Here is a 19480-nt window from a genome sequence, read left to right on the forward strand (position 1 = left end):
TAATTTAACATTCATTACTTAATCTTAATATTTGTATTTAAAACGTATACTTAAAAATATAGTTGGAATTAAATATGACCAGTTAGTCATATTTGAAAAAATTCTTATAATTAATTAATGTTATTATATTATTAAAAATAATTTATTAAAATTTTTAATAAGAAAAAATAAATTTTAATTATCCACAATTTTTAATCTAACACTATACATTTTTTACTTTATTTCTCTTCTTTCAATTATTCAAATTCTAAATTTTCTAATCTAAAATTAGATTTATAACCCTTTTTATAATAAACATATTTAGTTTCATTATCTGTGAAATTATTTAAAAGTAAATAACTAATTCTAAAATATTTCTTAGAATTTTTCTAATCATCCAATAAAATTCGTTTTTTAATTATTCACTAATCTTATAAAATTTATATACAAACAAAATATTGATAGTAAAATATTGCGAATGATAAAAATTTTTGTTTCAATATTTCTAATTTTCCCATAGCTGAAATTTCGAATTTTGTGTTTTCTAAATTACAAAATTTCTTATTCTACAGATAAAATAACATAGAAATTTAGTTTATTTTTAAAGTTCTTTAAAGGATATAATAAAAAATGGTTAATTAATAAAATTGAAAATATTTATTTCAAAACCTCTAAAATTAATTAAAGAGGAGGAGATTAAGTATAAAAAAAATTACTAGAAGTAAAATATTTATATATTTGAGCAAATAATCAAATGATCCTTTATAAACTGTAATCAGATACTAAGTGAAACATCTAAAATATTTGTGTAATTTTTCAGTAAATCAAAATAACATTCGCTATGTTATTTAAATAAAATATAAAATATTTTATAATTTTTCTACTTGTTTTCAAATTGTATTAATTGTACTTTTTATTTGTATGGCTTATAAAGAAATATAGCATTTATAAAAAATGTTTACAATTAGATAATGTAAAGGATATATTTTTTAAATTTATTATCAAAAATAGTTAGAAGATGACCAATTTTCAATTAAACGAAATTAATTTTTTAAATTCTATTTAGTTGAATTTCAGCAATTTTTTTACTCAAAAATTAATCTATATTTTTTAAATTACTAGAAATTAAATTTTGATTTTTGTAGTTAGTGGTTAAATTTTATCATTAATATGAAACAATTTAATTGCATATTTATTTATCTATAATTTATTTCATTTCATTTTGAGATTTATATTGGAATACTTTAAAATATTGTAAGCTTTTGCTACTTTCAAAGTATTTATGATAAATGAATCATTTATTGTTATTACTAAAAGCAGCGCGCTTTAGTTATAAATGAAATAGATTCCATTATTTTAGGTGAAAAGTGATTAATAAGATATCACTAGAGTAATCAATCTATTCCAAAAATAGATTGTTATAAAAATACAAAAATTATAAAATTACATTTAAAAATAATGATTTAGTGAGTGATGTTTCTTTTCATCTAAATTTCATAATAGCCATAACTTTAAATACTTATATTGTAATATTTTCACCACAGTCATAAAAAAATATGGTTATTTTAACTGTAATTAAATTCAAAAAAATTTAATTATTGAGGTTTAATTTAGCTACGTTCATAAATGAATAGCCAAACAGTTAAATTTTATAGATTAGACAGATTAATTAATACTAAAATTTGAAGGCCTAGTTTTTTATTTTTAGATTAATTAATTTTTGAAATTCAATTTTTTATTGGTTGAGTAATTAAAAAATAGAAAATCAAAAAGTCAAATTGTAAATTTATTCAAGTAAGTATCTTTCTTTATGTTAATTAGCCTGAATTCTCTTTAAATTACCAGTTTTCTTTCATGAAAATAATAAATAATAAATAATTATCTAAAAAAACATAAAAAAATATTATAAGTACTAAAAAATGAATTCTAAGTATATTCTTTTGAGTATTGCTTTATTTATGAATCTTTACTTAGCTTAAAATGTTTCTATTGAAAAACTCCTAGCTTACAATAAGTGGTCAAGTTAAAATTTAAGAACCTTCTTGAACGATGAAGAAAAGCTATTTAGACAATTAGTCTTCTTTGAAAACTTACAAAAGGTCTAAGATCACAATAGCCAAGACAACCACACTTACTTCCTTGAGTTAAACTAATTTTCTGATATGACTCAATAGGAGTTTGTAGAGAAAGTTCTAATGAAATCTGATTTGGTCGATCTTCACATTTAATAAACTACCAGTAATAACTCAACTTCTTCTGCTACTGAAGTATCTAATTCTACAAGTAATAATGCAGCAGATAATGTAGACTGGAGAACTAAAGGTGCTGTAACTTCAGTTAAAAACTAAGGTTAATGTGGCTCTTGCTGGGCATTCTCTGCTGCTGGTTTAATGGAATCTTTTAATTTCATTAAGAATAAAAATTTAGTCAATTTTTCTGAATAGTAACTTGTCGATTGCATGAACTTTGAAAATGGTTACTCTTCTAATGGATGTAATGGAGGATGGCCTGAATCATGCTTAGATTATTCTTCAAAGTTCGGTATCACCACATTATAAAACTATCCATATGTGGGTGTTTAAAAGAAGTGTAACATTACTGGAACTAACAATGGTTTTAAACCTTAATCTTGGAAGAAAATTCCTAATACTTCTAAGGATTTATAAATTGCTTTAAATAGCTCACCAGTTTCTGTTCTTGTTGATGCTTCTACTTGGAGTCACTATAAATCTGGTGTCTACAATGGATGCGACTAAACCAAAATTTGGCTTAATCATGCTGTATTAGCTGTTGGTTACGATTCTGTTGGTAACTGGATTGTTAAAAACTCTTGGGGAACTAGTTGGGGTGAGGAAGGTTATATTAGAATTTCTCCTAATAATACTTGTGGTATTCTAAAGTTTAATTATCAAATTACAGCTTGATTAAATTAAAATTTACATTAAATATTTGAATTATATTAAACATAAACTAAAGTCAAGTGTTTAAATGCTTTATGTCATTTAAAGTATTCTTAAAATTTTTTAATTAGCGAATAAAAAATATTATTAAATTCTTTTTTAAGATATGATAGTGTTAATTACTTTTGGTATTTTTTAAATAAAAAATGGCTTATTAAAATTTTAAATGTTTTATAAAACTTTTACTTCCATTAAGTTAAATAGTTAAAAAATATAAAATATAAAAAATCCCTGTATTTTTGGTTGTAGGGTAGTTGTTATCCAAAAAAATAAAAAATTTAAATTAATTAAAAATCAAAATAAAAACAAAAGGCTTGGGTTAATTCATTTGAAACATATGCATTTACTATTTTTTACCTCTTAAAAATATATATTGATATTAAAAAACAAAAAATACAAAGCAATTTATTAGAAAAATCTACTTATATAATTTCTTAAAAATCTTTAGATAATATAATTCTAATTTTAAATAATTTTATAATCTTTATCTTAAAAAAGTTGAATTGAAACACAAATTAAGTGAGTTTTCTTGATGAAATTTTATCTGTATTTTCATAACAATCTATCTTTATAATAATGAAATTTATTAAGAAGGCTTTTTATCTCATTTAAAATTTATTAGTCATATTAATAACCATTTTAACTAAAAATAGTATTTTTTTGAGAATATTATTAAATAAAATATTTATTTTTTTTAAGATAAATAATTTTAATTTATAAAAAGAACTGAACAAATAATAGTTAAATGATTGTCCATAAAAATATTTTTTTATCTAACCAGTATTAAGTTTTATTTATGCACATTTTATAAAGAAGAATGGCCCCCTTTTATTTGTGCAATTAGACACACTAATATATTTATTTAGACAGTAAATAAGAATTAAATGAATTATCTAAGTAAAAATATTTAGTAATTACCTTGAATTAATAAAAATAAAATTAATTAATAGTTCAAGATTTGATATACTGACATAAAAAATATGAAATAAAAGCATGGTAATTTTAATCATGTAATATTAGATAAACAATGTCCATTTATGTTTAAATTTAATAGCATAATATAAATAGTTAATATTTGCTCTATGGTATTATATGATTAAAATATTTTTTGTATGAAATAAATGGAAAAGACTCCCTCTCCTCACCTATTACTTTTTTATTTAATATCTTTGTTAAAGTTAAAAAATATAACATCAATCCATGATTTAAATTAGTCTTTTTCTTTATTTTATTTAAATAATTTGCAAAGTAACTACTCCTTAAATACAAAAATAGCTACAAAAAATGATTTTATTTTTGAAGAAACAGTTAAAACAAATAATTTATAAAAAACTAATAAAATTTTAAAATTATTTTAAGTATTAATATATATGTATTTAGCAATACAAGTTTTAGATTTTTTGATCCCAGTAAATAAAGTCAGAAAATAAAATTTAAATTAAAAAAAAATAAAAAAATTATATTCCATTTTTTAAAATATTATTACAAATAGATTATATAGCCCTTCCTGGTTTTGAAATTCCGCTGATAATTTCATTTTTGTTGTAAATTATTAAAATTTAATTAAAGTATTCTAATTGAAAAATTGAAACAAACAAAAAGAATGTTTAAATTCACATTTAATTCTAATATATATGAACTGTAAACATTCTATTTTAGCTTAAATTGTTTTCGAAAATCTTTAAAAAAAATTTTTTTAAAAAGAGCATTTTTATAAATTATAATCAGATACCAAGTGTAATATATAAAATATTTGTGTTATATTAAGTAAATTAAATAACCTTCACTATATTCTTTAATTAAACATAAAATATTATATTTTTTTCACTTATTTCATTAAAATATATTAACTGAACTATTTCTTTAAATAAGATTCTATTTGAAATTAAAAAAAATGTATGTAATTAGATAAGATAAAAGATATGGTTTTAAAATTTATCATCTAAAATAGATTTAAAATGACCAATTTTTATTTGGAGAAAGTCATAATATAAAATTCTATTTAATTGAATAAGTTAATTAAATTAAAATCACGATTAAGTAATGTTTTTACTCATAAATTAATCTATATTTTTTTAAACTTGAAATTAAATTTTTATTTTTGTAGTCAAAGGTTAAATTTTTCTCCAGAATATGAAACAATCAATTCTAATTTCTTATGTATTTCATTTTATTTTAAGATTTATATCTGAATACTTAAAAATATTTTAAGTTTTTACTACTTTTTACTTTCGTAGTACTATGATATTCTAGCTATTTATTTTATTATTAAAAGGAGCACATCTTATTTATAAATGAAATAGATTTTTACCATTATTTTAGGTGAAAAGTGATTAATAAGTAACATCACAAAAAAATTTGATATAAACCACAAATACATTTTTTTAAAATTCAAAGATCATAAAAATACATTTAAATCTAATGTTTTAGTGATTCTTTTCATCTAATTTTCATAATAACCATCACTTTAAATAAATATTTTCACAAAAATCATAAAAAATACAATTATTTTTAAAATAATTAAATTCAAAAAATTTTAATCATTGAGTTTTAATTTAGCTACATTCATAAGTAAATTGCCATAAAGTTAAGTTTAAAAGATTAGACTGATTAATTAATACTAAAACTTGAAAGTCTATTTTTTTATTTTTTAGATCAACTAATTTTTGAAATTGAATTTTTTAATGGTTTGATAATTAAAAAATAGAATTTCAAAAAGTTAAATTTGTAAATTCATTAAATAAGTTACTTTCTGTATGTTAATTAGCCTGGCTTCTCTTTAAATTACCGGTTTTCTTTCATGAAAATATAAATAATAAATAAACTAATAAAAAATACATAAATAATATTATAAAAGTAAAAGATGAATTCTAAGTTTATCCTTTTGAGTATTGCTTTGCTTATGCCTCTTTACTTAGCTTAAAATGTTTTTATTGAAAAACTCATAGCTTACAATAAGTGGTCCAGTAAAAATTTAAGAACCTTTTTGAACAATGAAGAAAAGCTATTTAGACAATTAGTTTTCTTTGAAAACTTACAAAAGGTCAATTATCACAATGCCCAAGACCACCACACTTACTCACTTGCTTTAAACTAATTTTCTGATATGACAGAAGAGGAATTTGCTGAGAAAATTCTTATGTAATCTGATCTAGTTGATCTTCACATTCAATAAACTGCCAGTCATAACTCGACTTCTTCTACTACTGGAGGATCTACTTCATCTAATTCTACAAGTAATAATGCAACAGTTACTGTAGACTGGAGATCTAAAGGTGCTGTGACTCCAGTTAAATAATAAGGCTATTGTAGCTCTTGCTGGGCATTCTCTGCAGCTGGTTTAATGGAATCTTTTAATTTCATTAAGAATAAAAATTTAACAGATTTTTCTGAATAGTAACTTGTTGATTGTGTGAACTCTGCAAATGGCTACTCTTCTAAAGGATGTAGTGGAGGATGGCCTGCATCAGCTATAGATTATTCCTCAAAGTTCGGTATCACAACCTTACAAAACTATCCATATATTGGTGTTTAAAAGAAGTGTAATATTACTGGAACTAACAATGGTTTTAAACCTAAATCTTGGAAGCAAATTCCTAATACTTCTAAAGATTTATAAAATGCTTTAAATTATTCACCAGTTTCTATTGCTGTTGATGCTTCTACTTGGAGTCACTATAAATCTGGAGTCTACAACGGCTGCAACTAAACCGACATTAAGATTAATCATGGTGTGTTAGCTATTGGTTACGATTCTCTTGGTAACTGGATTGTTAAAAACTCTTGGGGTACTGGTTGGGGTGAGCAAGGTTACATTAGACTTGCTCCTAATAATACTTGTGGTATTTTAAGCTATAATTACTAAATTACAGCTTGATTATACAAAAATTTACATTAGATATTTGAATTATTTTAAAATAAACTAAAGTCAAGTATTATAAGCTATATTTCATTTATAAGTAAAATATTATTAAAATTATAAAGTATAAATAATTTTGAGCTTTATCAAGGTATTTTAGTGTTAATTACTATTGGTATTTTATGGCTTTTTAAAATTTTAAAAGTTAACTTTTATTTTTAAATATATTTATTAAAATTTAAAGAAAGCATTTTCAAAAATAATATTTATTAGGTATTCGTAATTGGAAATATTATTTTACTATTCTAAATATTTAATAATTGATTTTGATTAATAATCATATTAATTTTAAATCAATTAACATACATTCAATTATTATTAAAATTTTTTAATTATATTTTTCAAAAAATATTTTGCTACAGAAATTTCTTTAAATTTTGAAAATAATATTTATTATTTTACTAAATAAATATTTATTTCCTACTACATAAATAATAATTAGAGAATAGCAATTTGTAAAAATATTTATTGTTTTTTCAAATTTATACTTTATATATAATGACATTTATTTTATACCAATAAAATAATTAATATTATTATTACTTTATGTCAATTAATATATAGGTTTATTTCATAATATCATTAAATTTCTGTTTTATTTATTTCTTTACTTTAAATTAATTTTGCTAGCTAATTAATTAGGCTTATTTTTAAGGAAATTAAACTAAATTTTCAATAATCTGAAAATTTAACAGCATATAAGTATTTCCTTATTATGTAATAATAGATTTTTGATTCTCTAAAATGTTATTCCTCCTCATCTGTTCCTTAAAAAATATTAACATAGCTGAGCTGTATAAAATAAATTTTTCTAATTTTCTGATTAATACTTGACATCATTTTGATCAATTATTATTTTTCAAATGTTCCCTCATAACTAAATTCATTAAAATTAATTTTATATTAGTAAAAAGTTAAATTTTACATTCTAAGTGAAGCTAACCTAAAATTATTTTCACTAAACTAGATTTCTTTTTCTAGTAGTTATTATCTTTTTATATTTTCCTAAATTACATGTTTAGGATTTGATACATAAGGCCCATAGTTTCTCCAATACTAAAAATTTAAAAGCATCTTTTAAATAACTCCAAACTTATCATATTCAAATAGAAAATAGGTAGTTTCATCATCAAAAAATCCTGCAGTAGTTAATACTTCTAAGCTTTTAAATTTTTTTGCTTCATCTTTAATAATTTACAATTATTAATCAAATTCAGAATACCTAAAAATATAATTCATTAATTAAATTTCATTATTAATTCATAAATAAAAAGTAAAGTGGATAAATAAATAGAAATATAAGTACTTGAATGTAAAATCTAATTTTCTGAGCTTTTAAAGTTTCTGTTAAGAATTTTTAATTATTTTCTTCAAATAATTTTCATCAAGTTTAACATGACTAAATAAAATAAATAATTTCTTACTATCAATTAAAATTTTTTATTTTAATTTAATATAATTTTACTAACTAGAAATTTCTAGCTCTTCCAAGTTAGGAGCGTTTGATATGATCTCAAGATCATAATTAAAAGTTTCTAATCCCTACTTTTTCGCACTAAAAAAGTACATAATTATAATGAATATAATAAATTAGTTTTTGAAATCATATTTATTTACTATTATCCAAGTTTAAGCTATTTTAGCTAGTTATTTTGCGTGTCTTATTTTATGATAGAAACAAGTCGGTCTCCTTATTACATTTTATTAAGAGGCATTTTTATAGATATTTTTGATAAATTTGGCAAGTTTTATATTGATTTTGAAATTAAGTAAGCTTTCTAAACTTAAATGTTTGTTTCACTATTAAATTAAAATTTCAATGAAAAATTTAAAATGATGAAATAAAAGAAACATAACTTAGAACTAAAAATTTAACAAAATGAAAAATTCTATTATAAATATATAGCCCTAGAAAGTTATCTTTAAAAATAATTTATTGAAAAGATAAAGAGCTACATATAATTATTAAGAAAAATAAAATTTAAAGATTTTACCAAAATTCAATTTCAATAGACTTTAACTATTAACATTTTTATAGTTCTTCACAGAATTTAGTATCTATGATATTCTCAGTGAATCCACTAAAATTTAACAATTAAAAGAAATAAATTTTCAGTAGTTTGTTTGAATAAATAATTTACCTGAATATTAGTTAAAGCTATTCTAAATTTGGCTTTTAGGAAGAAAGATATTATAGCATATTCAATGGATAACTTAAGCATTTTATATTACTTGATCTTTGTTTATATTGAAATTAATCAATTATCAAAAAAAAAAATATTTTATATGTATTAAAAAAATTTTACTTAAAAAGTATTACAGTTAGAGCTTTTAACAGCAAAAAGTTATCAAGATCGATTAATAAATCGCTCAATTTGAAATATTGTATATTAACTAAAGAGGGGCAATTTCCATTATTTTAATTTACTTCTGCTCTATAACTTTATATCAAAATTTTATTTATTTATCTTATTGAGTTGAAATAATATTTTTGATTATATCCTAAGTAAACTAAGTCTTTTAATTCCATTTAGTCTTTCAAAACATAATTCGATGCGAAATTTTTAAAATCATTATAAAATGCTTCTAAAACTTCAAATTTAATTTATTTCTTTTTAGTAGTATAAATTTGAATTTATTTTTTGTTTTTTATCAATTATTATGGTAAATCAGGTAATGATTTCATATACTCTGCTTCTATATTTTCAAACTGATCTGATTCATTAAACACACAGTTAAATTGTTAGTTTGTAATTTTATTTTTGTTAATAGTAAATTTATATTATCCTTCAAATTTTGGTATTAATTAAATAATTTTAAATAAATTTCCAATTTCTACTCTATATGTTAAAATATTTAACAAAAAATCTTAACTCAAGAATTTGATTTTTTATCTTTCAATTTTATATAAATTTGATATGGATTAAATTATTTCTTAATTAATAAAAGCTATTTCAAGTGGTTTAGTTTTAAATTTGATTTCGATAGGTGTCAAATTATATGGTCCTTCTTGTTTAGAATTATTAGTAAGTTTATTTTTTGATAGCATGTTGTATTATTTTTTAGTATTTTATTTATTTAATTTATTATAAGAATAAGAATATACTTTCTTGGCTATTCAATTTATAATAGAATTTATTTGTTCTCATTATTTTATTTTTAAAATAATCCATATCTATTAGGATATTCTTAAAAATAATTAGTTTCATAAGTGTGTGTCTCTAAGAATTTATTAAGATAGAGTGTCTCTAACAATTTATTAAGATTGAGTGTCTATAACAATTTATTAAGATTGAGTGTCTCCAACAACTGATGAAATTTAATTTAAATTAGCTTCATAAGAGTCTCTAATAATAAATAAATTAATTTTTATATCGTAAAAAATGAATAATTATTTGTTCTCTTTCATGAAATGTTAATCATTATAAATCTATCAGATTAATTGATTATATTGATTGATTAAATAATCTCATGACTAATAGTATGTAAAGAAAATATTAATGTATACATTTTTATAATAAATATTGTTAATTTAGTAATTAAATAAAAAATCATATTACTTACTTCATTTTACTTAAAATGATAAACACTAATCAAATTAGATTTAAAAGTCTCTCTAACAATTAATTAAATTAAAATAATTAGTTAAGTTTCTCTAACAATTTATTAAGATAGAATTGTATCCAAAAACTGATTAAATTTAATTTAAATTAGCTTTATAAGTGTTTCTAATAACAAATAAATTAATTTTTATATCCTAAAGAATGAATAATTATTGATTCTCATTCATGGAATGTTAATTGAATTGGTTTTCAATATGAAAATAGTCTATAACTGTACTTTTTTTTTTGTTGAAAATAAGATATATTCAAAAACAAAAACTGAGGGCGTGATACTCTCAAGAGATTTTTCGAAAATCAATTTAAAATTTAATAGATTTCGAATTTTTTGTTTTTTTTGAATTTTTAGTATGTTTCTTATTATACAGCTGTATGATATAAAAATTAAATTTATTTTTAAAGTTCTTAAAAGGATATAATAAAAAATGGTTTTTAATAAAATTAAAAATATTTATTTCACAAAACAAACCTCTGCTCATTTGACTTTGCTATAATAAATTAATATTTTAACTCTAATAATTTTTTTTAGACTAAACCTCCAATTTAATAGATTTTAATTTTTATAAATTGTAATCAGATACTAAATGAAACATATAAAATATTTGTGTAATTTTTCAGTGAATCAAAATAACATTCGTTATGTTCTTTAAACAAAACATTAAATATTTTATATTTTTTCTACTTGTTTTAAATGTATTACTTGCACTGTTTATTTTTTATAACTTATAAAGAATGCAGAGGATTTATAAAAAATGTTTGTAGTTAGAAAATTTAAAAGATATATTTTAAAAATTTATTTTCAAAAATAGTTAGAAAATGACAAATTTTCAGTTAAAGAGAATCAATATTTTATATTCTATCTAGTTGGAAAGGTAATTAAATTAAATTCATAATTAAACAGTGTTTTTAATAACAAATTAATCTATATTTTTTTAATTTACTAGAAATTAAATTTTGATTTTTGTAGTTAATGGTTAAATTTTGTCATCAATATGAAACTATTCTAATTGCTTATTTATTTATCTTTTATATATTTCATTTTATTTTCCGATGAATATGGGAATACTTTAAAATATTTTAAGTTTTTGCTAATTTCGAAGTACTTATGATATTTGGGTTAAATTGTTATTACTAAAAGCCGCGCCTTTTACTTTAAATGAAATAGATTTCTTACCACTATTTTAGGTGAAAAGTGATTAATAAGAAATATAACCAAAGTAATCAATCTATTCCAAAAATAGATTTTTTCAAAATTCAAAAATCATAAAAATTACATTTGAAAATAATCATTTAGTTAGTGATATTTCTTTTCATCTCATTTTCATCATAGCCATAACTTTAAATAAATATATTGAAATATTTTCACCACAATCATAAAAAAATATGATTATTTATACTGTAATTAATTCAAAAATTTAATTATTGAAGTCTAATTTAGATAAATTCATAAATAAATAGTCTAAAAATTAAATCTTATAGATTAGACAAAGACAGATAAATTAATACTAAAATTTGAAATCCTAGTTTTTTATTTTTAGATTAATTAATTTTTGAAATTCAATTTTTTATCTGATGAATAATTAAAAAATAGAAAATCAAAAAGTCAAATTTGTAAATTTATTTATTGAATTAAGTATCTTTCTTTATGTTTATTAGCCTGACTTCATTTTAAATTATCAGTTTTCTTTGATGAAAATATAAAATAATAAATAAATAACTAAAAAAACATAAAAAAAAAATTATTAGTACTAATAAATGAATTCAAAGTTTATCCTTTTGAGTATTGCTTTGCTTATGCCTCTTTACTTAGCTTAAGATATCTCTATTGAAAAACTCTTAGCTTACAATAAGTGGTCAAGTTAAAATTTAAGAAACTTCTTGAATGATGAAGAGAAGCTATTTAGACAATTAGTCTTCTTTGAAAACTTACAAAAGGTTAAGGATCACAATAGCCAAGACAACCACACTTACTCACTTGAGTTAAACTAATTTTCTGATATGACTGAAGAGGAGTTTGTTGAGAAAGTTCTTATGAAATCTGATTTTGTTGATCTTCACATTTCATAAGCTACCAGTAATAACTCAACTACTTCTGCTATTGAAGAATCTACATCATCTAATTCTACAAGTGATAATACAGCTGTTACTGTAGATTGGAGAACTAAAGGTGCTGTGACTTCAGTTAAAAACTAAGGTTAATGTGGCTCTTGCTGGACATTCTCTGCAGCTGGTTTAATGGAATCTTTTAATTTCATTAAGAATAAAAATTTAACAAATTTTTCTGAATAGTAGCTTGTTGATTGTGTGAACTTTGCAAATGGTTACTCTTCTAATGGGTGTAATGGAGGAAACCCAACATAATGCTTAGATTATTCCTCAAAATTCGGTATCACAACCTTACAAAACTATCCATATGTTGGTTTTTAAAAGAAGTGCAATATTACTGGAACTAACAATGGTTTTAAACCTTAATCTTGGAAGAAAATTCTAAATACTTCTAAGGACTTATAAAATGCTTTAAATTTCTCACCAGTTTCTGTTGTTGTTGATGCTTCTACTTGGAGTCACTATAAATCTGGTGTCTACAATGGTTGCAACTAAACCAAAATTAGACTTAATCATGCTGTGTTAGCTGTTGGTTACGATTCTGTTGGTAACTGGATTGTTAAAAACTCTTGGGGTACTAGTTGGGGTGAGGAAGGTTATATTAGACTTTCTCCTAATAATACTTGTGGTATTTTAAGCTATAATTACTAAATTACAGCTTGATTAAACAAAAATTTACATTAAATATTTGAATTATATTAAACTTAAACTAAAGTCAAGTGTTTATAAGCTATATGTCATTTTATAGTATTCTTTAAGTTTTTTGATTAATGAATATAAAATATTATCAAATTCTTTTTTAAAGTATGATTGTTAATTACTATTGGTAAATAAAAAAGAGCTTATTAAAATTTTAAATGCTTGTATAAAATATAAGTTTAATATCTAAAAAATAATTATGTTTTGTATCTAATTTTGGAATGATTACTTGTTTGTGTACTTAAAAAAAGTGTGTGTTTGAAAAAAATTTTATTGAATACCATAACTCCTCATATATCCTTTTTAAAGTTTTTAAAAAAGTTGCCAAACTCTTTTCCAGTATATGTAAAATATTAATTTATTTGATCAAATAATAATTTTTATAAATTTTAATCTTTTACAGTAAATCAATATAGCCTTAGCTATATTATTTAAATAGAACATAAAATATTTTATATTTTTTCTATTTGTTTTATCAAAATGTATTATCGCACTATTTATTTATATAACTTATAAAGAAAGTATTAAATTAATATAAAAAATGTTTGTAATTTGATTAAGTAAAGGATATATTTTTAAAAATTTATCATTAAAAATAGAAGAAAATGACAAATTTTCATTTAAAGAAAATCAATGTATAAAATTATATTTAGTGAACAAAGCTAATTAAATTAAAGTCATTATCATACAAAATTTTTACTCCAAAATTAATCTATATTTTTTTAATATACTAGAAATTAGATTTTAATTTTCCTAGTTAATAGTTAAATTTTTGTCATGAATATGAAACTACTCCAATTATTTATTTAACTATAATATATTTCATTTTATTTTGAGATTTTTTTGGGATTACTTCAAAATATTTTAAGTTTTTGCTACTTTCCAAGTACTTATGATATTTTAACAATTATTTTTATTATTTCAAAACTAATTCATGTTATTTATAAAGGAAATAGATTTTTTTACCTTTATTTTAGGCGAAAAGTGATTAATAAGTAATATCACCAAAGTGATCAATCTATTCTAAATTTTGGTTCTTAAAAAAATTCAAAAATCATAAAAATTAAATTTAAAAGTAATGCTTAAGTTAGTGATGTTTCTTTTCATCAAATTTTCTAAATTGATATTTCTTTAAATAAATATATTGTAATGTCATCACTGTAATCATTAAAAAACATGGCTAATTTTGCTGTAATTAAATTCAAAAAAATTAAATTATTCATGTTTAATAAAGGTACATTCATATATATATATAAATAGCAAATAAAAATTAAATTTTATAGATTAGACAGAATTTTTGAAATTCAATTTTTTATTGTTTGAGTAATTAAAAAATAGAAAATCAAAAAGTTAAATTTGTAAATTCATTCAAGTAAGTATCTTTCTGTATGTTAATTTGCCTGAATTCACTTTAAATTACCAGTTTTCTTTGAATAAATATAAAATAATAAATAAATAACTAAAAAAAACATAAAAAAATATTATAAGTACTAAAAAATGAATTCGAAGTTTATCCTTTTGAGTATTGCTTTGCTTATGCCTCTTTACTTGGCTTAAGATATCTCTATTGAAAAACTCCTAGCTTACAATAAGTGGTCAAGTTAAAATTTAAGAAACTTCTTGAATGATGAAGAAAAGCTATTTAGACAATTAGTCTTCTTTGAAAACTTACAAAAGGTTAAAGATCACAATAGCCAAGACTACCACACTTACTCACTTGCTTTAAACTAATTTTCTGATATGACTGAAGAGGAGTTTGTTGAGAAGGTTCTTATGAAATCTGATTTTGTTGATCTTCACATTTAATAAGCTACCAGTAATAACTCAACTACTTCTACTATTGAAGAATCTACATCATCTAATTCTACAAGTGATAATGCAGCTGTTACTGTAGATTGGAGAACTAAAGGTGCTGTGACTTCAGTTAAAAACTAAGGTTAATGTGGCTCTTGCTGGACATTCTCTGCAGCTGGTTTAATGGAATCTTTTAATTTCATTAAGAATAAAAATTTAACAAATTTTTCTGAATAGTAGCTTGTTGATTGTGTGAACTTTGCAAATGGTTACTCTTCTAATGGGTGTAATGGTGGAAACCCAACATAATGCTTAGATTATTCCTCAAAATTCGGTATCACAACCTTACAAAACTATCCATATGTTGGTGTTTAAAAGAAGTGCAATATTACTGGAACTAATAATGGTTTTAAACCTTAATCTTGGAAGAAAATTCCAAATACTTCTAAGGACTTATAAAATGCTTTAAATTTCTCACCAGTTTCTGTTGTTGTTGATGCTTCTACTTGGAGTCACTATAAATCTGGCGTCTACAATGGTTGCAACTAAACAAAAATTAGACTTAATCATGCTGTGTTAGCTGTTGGTTATGATTCTGTTGGTAACTGGATTGTTAAAAACTCTTGGGGTACAGGTTGGGGTGAGGAAGGTTATATTAGACTTTCTCCTAATAACACTTGTGGTATTTTAAGCTATAATAATTAAATAACAGCTTGATTAAATAAAAACTTAAATTAGATATTTTAATTATATTAAATTTATTCTAAAGTAAAGTGTTAAAAAACTATTTTTCATTTTAAAGTATTCTTTAAATTTTTTTGATTAATGACTAAAAAAAATTATTAAATTCTTTTTTAAAGTATGATAATGTTAACTATATTGGTATTTTTTAATTAAAAAATGGCTTATTAAAATTTTAAATGCATGTACAACATTTTTATTTCTATTAAGTTAAATACTAAAAAATATAAAAATCACTGTGTTTTTATTTTAATTACATGTTTTTTAAACAATGCATAGTAATTAAATTTTTAAAAATGGAGTGAATACAAATCAAAATGATTAACTAAATCTATGACAAAGATGCCAATAAATACCAGAAGACTTACTAAGAATAACTTGGAGGTAGGGTTTACATACAGATGGATTCAAAAAAAACTAATTTGAAGAAAAATTTTTATTTATCCCAACTAAACCCTGAAAGAATTGTAGTTGCTTTAGTATATTCCTGATTCAATGAAAATGAGCATTTTTATAAATTTTAATTAGATACCAAGTATAATATATAATACATTTTTGCAATTATTAAGTAAATTAAATTAGCTTTCGCTACAGTATTAAAATAAAACATATAATATTTTATATTTTTTTAACTTGCTTTATCAAAATGTATTAATTGGACTATTTATTTATATAACTTATAAAGAATCTATTGGATTTGTAAAAAATATTTGTAATTAGATAAATTAAAGGATATATTTTGAAAATTTATTTTCAAAAATAGATAGAAAATTATCAATTTTGATTTAAGAAAATCAATTCATAAAATTCTATTTCGTGGACAAAGCTAATTAAAGTCATGATCAAACAGTGTTTTTACTCACTAATTAATTTTTTTTTTTTAATCTACTAGAAATTAAATTTTTATCCTGAATATGAAACAATTTGAATTACTTATTTATCTTTTATATATTTCATTTTATTTTGAGAATAATATGGGATCATTTTAAAATATTTTAAGTTTTTGCTACTTTTTAAGTGTTTATAATATTCTAAAAGCAACGCATCTTATTTATAAATGAAATAGATTTTTTTTACCATTAATTTAGGTGAAAATTGATTAATAAGTAAAATCACCAAATTAATAATCTATTCCAAAAATAGGTTGTTATAAAAATTTAAAAATCATAAAACTTATAATTAAAAATAATGTTTTAGTTAGTGGTGTTTTTTTTAATCTAATTTTTATAATAGCCATAACTGTAAGTAACTTTGAGGCTTAATTTATGTATATTCATTTATAAATAGACAAAAATTAAGTTTTATAGATCAGACATATAAATTAATACTCCTTAACTCTTACAAGAAAAATTACTAAAACTCGAATGCTTCGTTTATTTTTTAGACAATTAATTATTAATTAAATTTTTACTGGCTTGAATAATAAAAAAATAGAATCTCAAAAAGTTAAATTTGCTAATTCATTCAAGTAAGTATCTTTCTGTAATTTAATTAATCTAACTTCACTTTTAATTACAAGTTTTATTTCATGAAAATAAAGATGTCTATATTGAAAAACTCCTAGCCTACAATAAGTGGTCAAGCTAAAATTTAAGATCCTTCTTGAGCGATAAAGAAAAGCTATTTAGACAATTAGTCTTCTTTGAGAACTTACAAAAGGTCAAAAATCATAATAGCCAAGACCACCACACTTACTCACTTGCTTTGAACTAATTTTCTGATATGACAGAAGAGGAGTTTGCAGAGAAAGTTCATATGAAATCTCTAAAGAAATTATTTATATGGTCAAATACCTTTATAAAGTCTAGCGATACAGCTTCACTATTTTTTAGAAAGGATTTATTTATAAATAATACTTTTTTATAATAAAATTTTTATAATCGAATATGATTTATAATCATATTAATTTCAAATTAATCAAAATATCTTGTTTTTCAATGAACATTTTTACCAATTATAAAATTCATTTTACAAGCTACGAGATATGCCTAAAATTTAAATAATGGGGTACAATTTTCTATTTACTAATTTAAGACAAAAATAAAATGTGTTATTTATAGATGTTTTAAAAATAAGAGTCAGCCCACTTTTATTTGTTCAATTATGCATTAAAATATACTTAATCTGAAAGTAAATAAGACGTGAAATATCTAATTAAAAATAAATGTAAAAATATTTAATATTTAACCATAAATCAACAAAGATAAAATTAATCAATAAATTATGTTTGGATATACTTATATAGAAAAAATCAGAAATAAAAGTATGGTTAATTAATCATCTTTTATTTTAGATAAATAATATCCATTTAAATATGTTTAACTTAAATAAAATAAATAAGTGGTTAATATTTGTTTTTTGGTATTTTAAAATCAGTAATGTTTGATGTTTGTTTGAAAGAAATGATTAAGACTTTCTCTGCTCACATAACATTTTTTTGATTCATATCTTTGTTACAGTTAATGAAAATAACATATCCATGAATCAAAATAGTCTTATTCTACTTTTCATTAATTTGCAAAGTAGCTATTCCTTGACAAAAATAGTTTAAAAAATAATTTAATTTTTCAAAAAACGGTTAAATCAAACAATTTATAAATAACTAAAATAATTATATAATCATTTTAAAATATAATTAAAATCTTAGTTTCAACAAAAAGTAAATATTTTTTGATTGTTTTATTTGATGGATGAAAAAATATATATATGAATTTAGCTTTACAAGTTTTGATTTTTAATCCATTTAAATTAAATCATCAAATCCAACTTATTTGAGAATATTATAGAATGAACATTTTTATAAATTGTAATAAGTTGATAAGCTTGATATATAATATATATGTGTAATTATTTAGTAAATTAAAATAACCTTCACAATAATCTTTAAATAAAATATAAAATATTTTATATCTTATCACTTGTTCAATATAAAAAAGTGTTACACTATTTATATAACTAATAAAGAATCTTTAGGAAATTAAAAAAAGTTTTTGTAATTAGATAAAGTAAAAGATATATACTTAAAATTTATGATCAAAAATAGATTAAAAATGACTAATTTTTGTTTGATTAAATTTAATCAATAAAATTCTATTTAGTGGAAGAAGTTATTTAAATTAAAATCATGATCAAAAATAATATTTTTACTTACAAATAAACCTGTATTTTTTTAAATGATTAGAAATCAAATTTTGATTTTTCTAGTTAATTATTAAATTTTTATCCTGAATATCAAAATGTTTCATTATTTATTTTTAAAAACTTTTTTTCATTTTATTATGAGATTTCTAAAAGATTATATTAAAACATTTTAAGTTTTTGCTACTTTCAAGTACTTATGATACTCAAGCTATTACTATAAATAAAAAAACACATCTTATTTTTAAATGAAATAGATTTTTTACCATTAATTTAATTAATTTAGGTGAAAAGTGATTAATAAGCAATTTTAACTAAGTAATTAATCTATTCCCAAAATAGATTATTATAAAAAATTCAAAAATCATAAAACTTACACTTAAAATAGTGTTTTAGTTAATGGTGTTTATTTTGATCTAATTTCCATAAATACCATATATTTTAAATAAATATTATGCCACATTTTAACCACAATCATAATAAAAATATGATTATTTTTACCATTATTAGATTTAAAGAATTAA

The 19480-nt window shown here is 20.8% G+C and overlaps 5 protein-coding genes across 5 annotated transcripts; 4 read left to right on the forward strand and 1 right to left on the reverse strand. All coding sequences in view use genetic code 6, as the record gives it.

The window, feature by feature from the left end:
* Nucleotides 1-1898: 1898 nt before the first annotated feature.
* On the forward strand, nucleotides 1899-2903 carry TTHERM_00660420 (papain family cysteine protease; the record flags this gene model as incomplete). Its single annotated transcript, XM_001020105.1, has 1 exon — nucleotides 1899-2903. The coding sequence occupies one exon, from the start codon at nucleotides 1899-1901 to the stop codon at nucleotides 2901-2903; it is 1005 nt and encodes a 334-aa protein (XP_001020105.1).
* Nucleotides 2904-5802: 2899 nt separating this feature from the next.
* Nucleotides 5803-6816, forward strand: TTHERM_00660410 (papain family cysteine protease; the record flags this gene model as incomplete). Its single annotated transcript, XM_001020104.1, has 1 exon — nucleotides 5803-6816. The coding sequence occupies one exon, from the start codon at nucleotides 5803-5805 to the stop codon at nucleotides 6814-6816; it is 1014 nt and encodes a 337-aa protein (XP_001020104.1).
* Nucleotides 6817-7530: 714 nt separating this feature from the next.
* TTHERM_00660400 (hypothetical protein) lies at nucleotides 7531-9544 on the reverse strand (the record flags this gene model as incomplete). Its single annotated transcript, XM_001020103.2, has 7 exons — nucleotides 7531-8080; nucleotides 8165-8257; nucleotides 8324-8413; nucleotides 8476-8658; nucleotides 8853-8939; nucleotides 9000-9095; nucleotides 9165-9544. The coding sequence occupies 7 exons, from the start codon at nucleotides 9542-9544 to the stop codon at nucleotides 7531-7533; spliced, it is 1479 nt and encodes a 492-aa protein (XP_001020103.2).
* Nucleotides 9545-12233: 2689 nt separating this feature from the next.
* Nucleotides 12234-13247, forward strand: TTHERM_00660390 (papain family cysteine protease; the record flags this gene model as incomplete). The annotated part of the gene is made up of 1 exon (XM_001020102.1): nucleotides 12234-13247. The coding sequence occupies one exon, from the start codon at nucleotides 12234-12236 to the stop codon at nucleotides 13245-13247; it is 1014 nt and encodes a 337-aa protein (XP_001020102.1).
* A 1533-nt stretch (nucleotides 13248-14780) lies between these two features.
* Nucleotides 14781-15794, forward strand: TTHERM_00660380 (papain family cysteine protease; the record flags this gene model as incomplete). The annotated part of the gene is made up of 1 exon (XM_001020101.1): nucleotides 14781-15794. One exon carries the CDS (start codon nucleotides 14781-14783, stop codon nucleotides 15792-15794), a length of 1014 nt encoding a protein of 337 aa, XP_001020101.1.
* Nucleotides 15795-19480: the final 3686 nt, after the last annotated feature.

Source organism: Tetrahymena thermophila, assembly GCF_000189635.1.
Source record: "Tetrahymena thermophila SB210 genomic scaffold scf_8254577, whole genome shotgun sequence".
NCBI classification, from domain to species: domain Eukaryota; phylum Ciliophora; class Oligohymenophorea; order Hymenostomatida; family Tetrahymenidae; genus Tetrahymena; species Tetrahymena thermophila.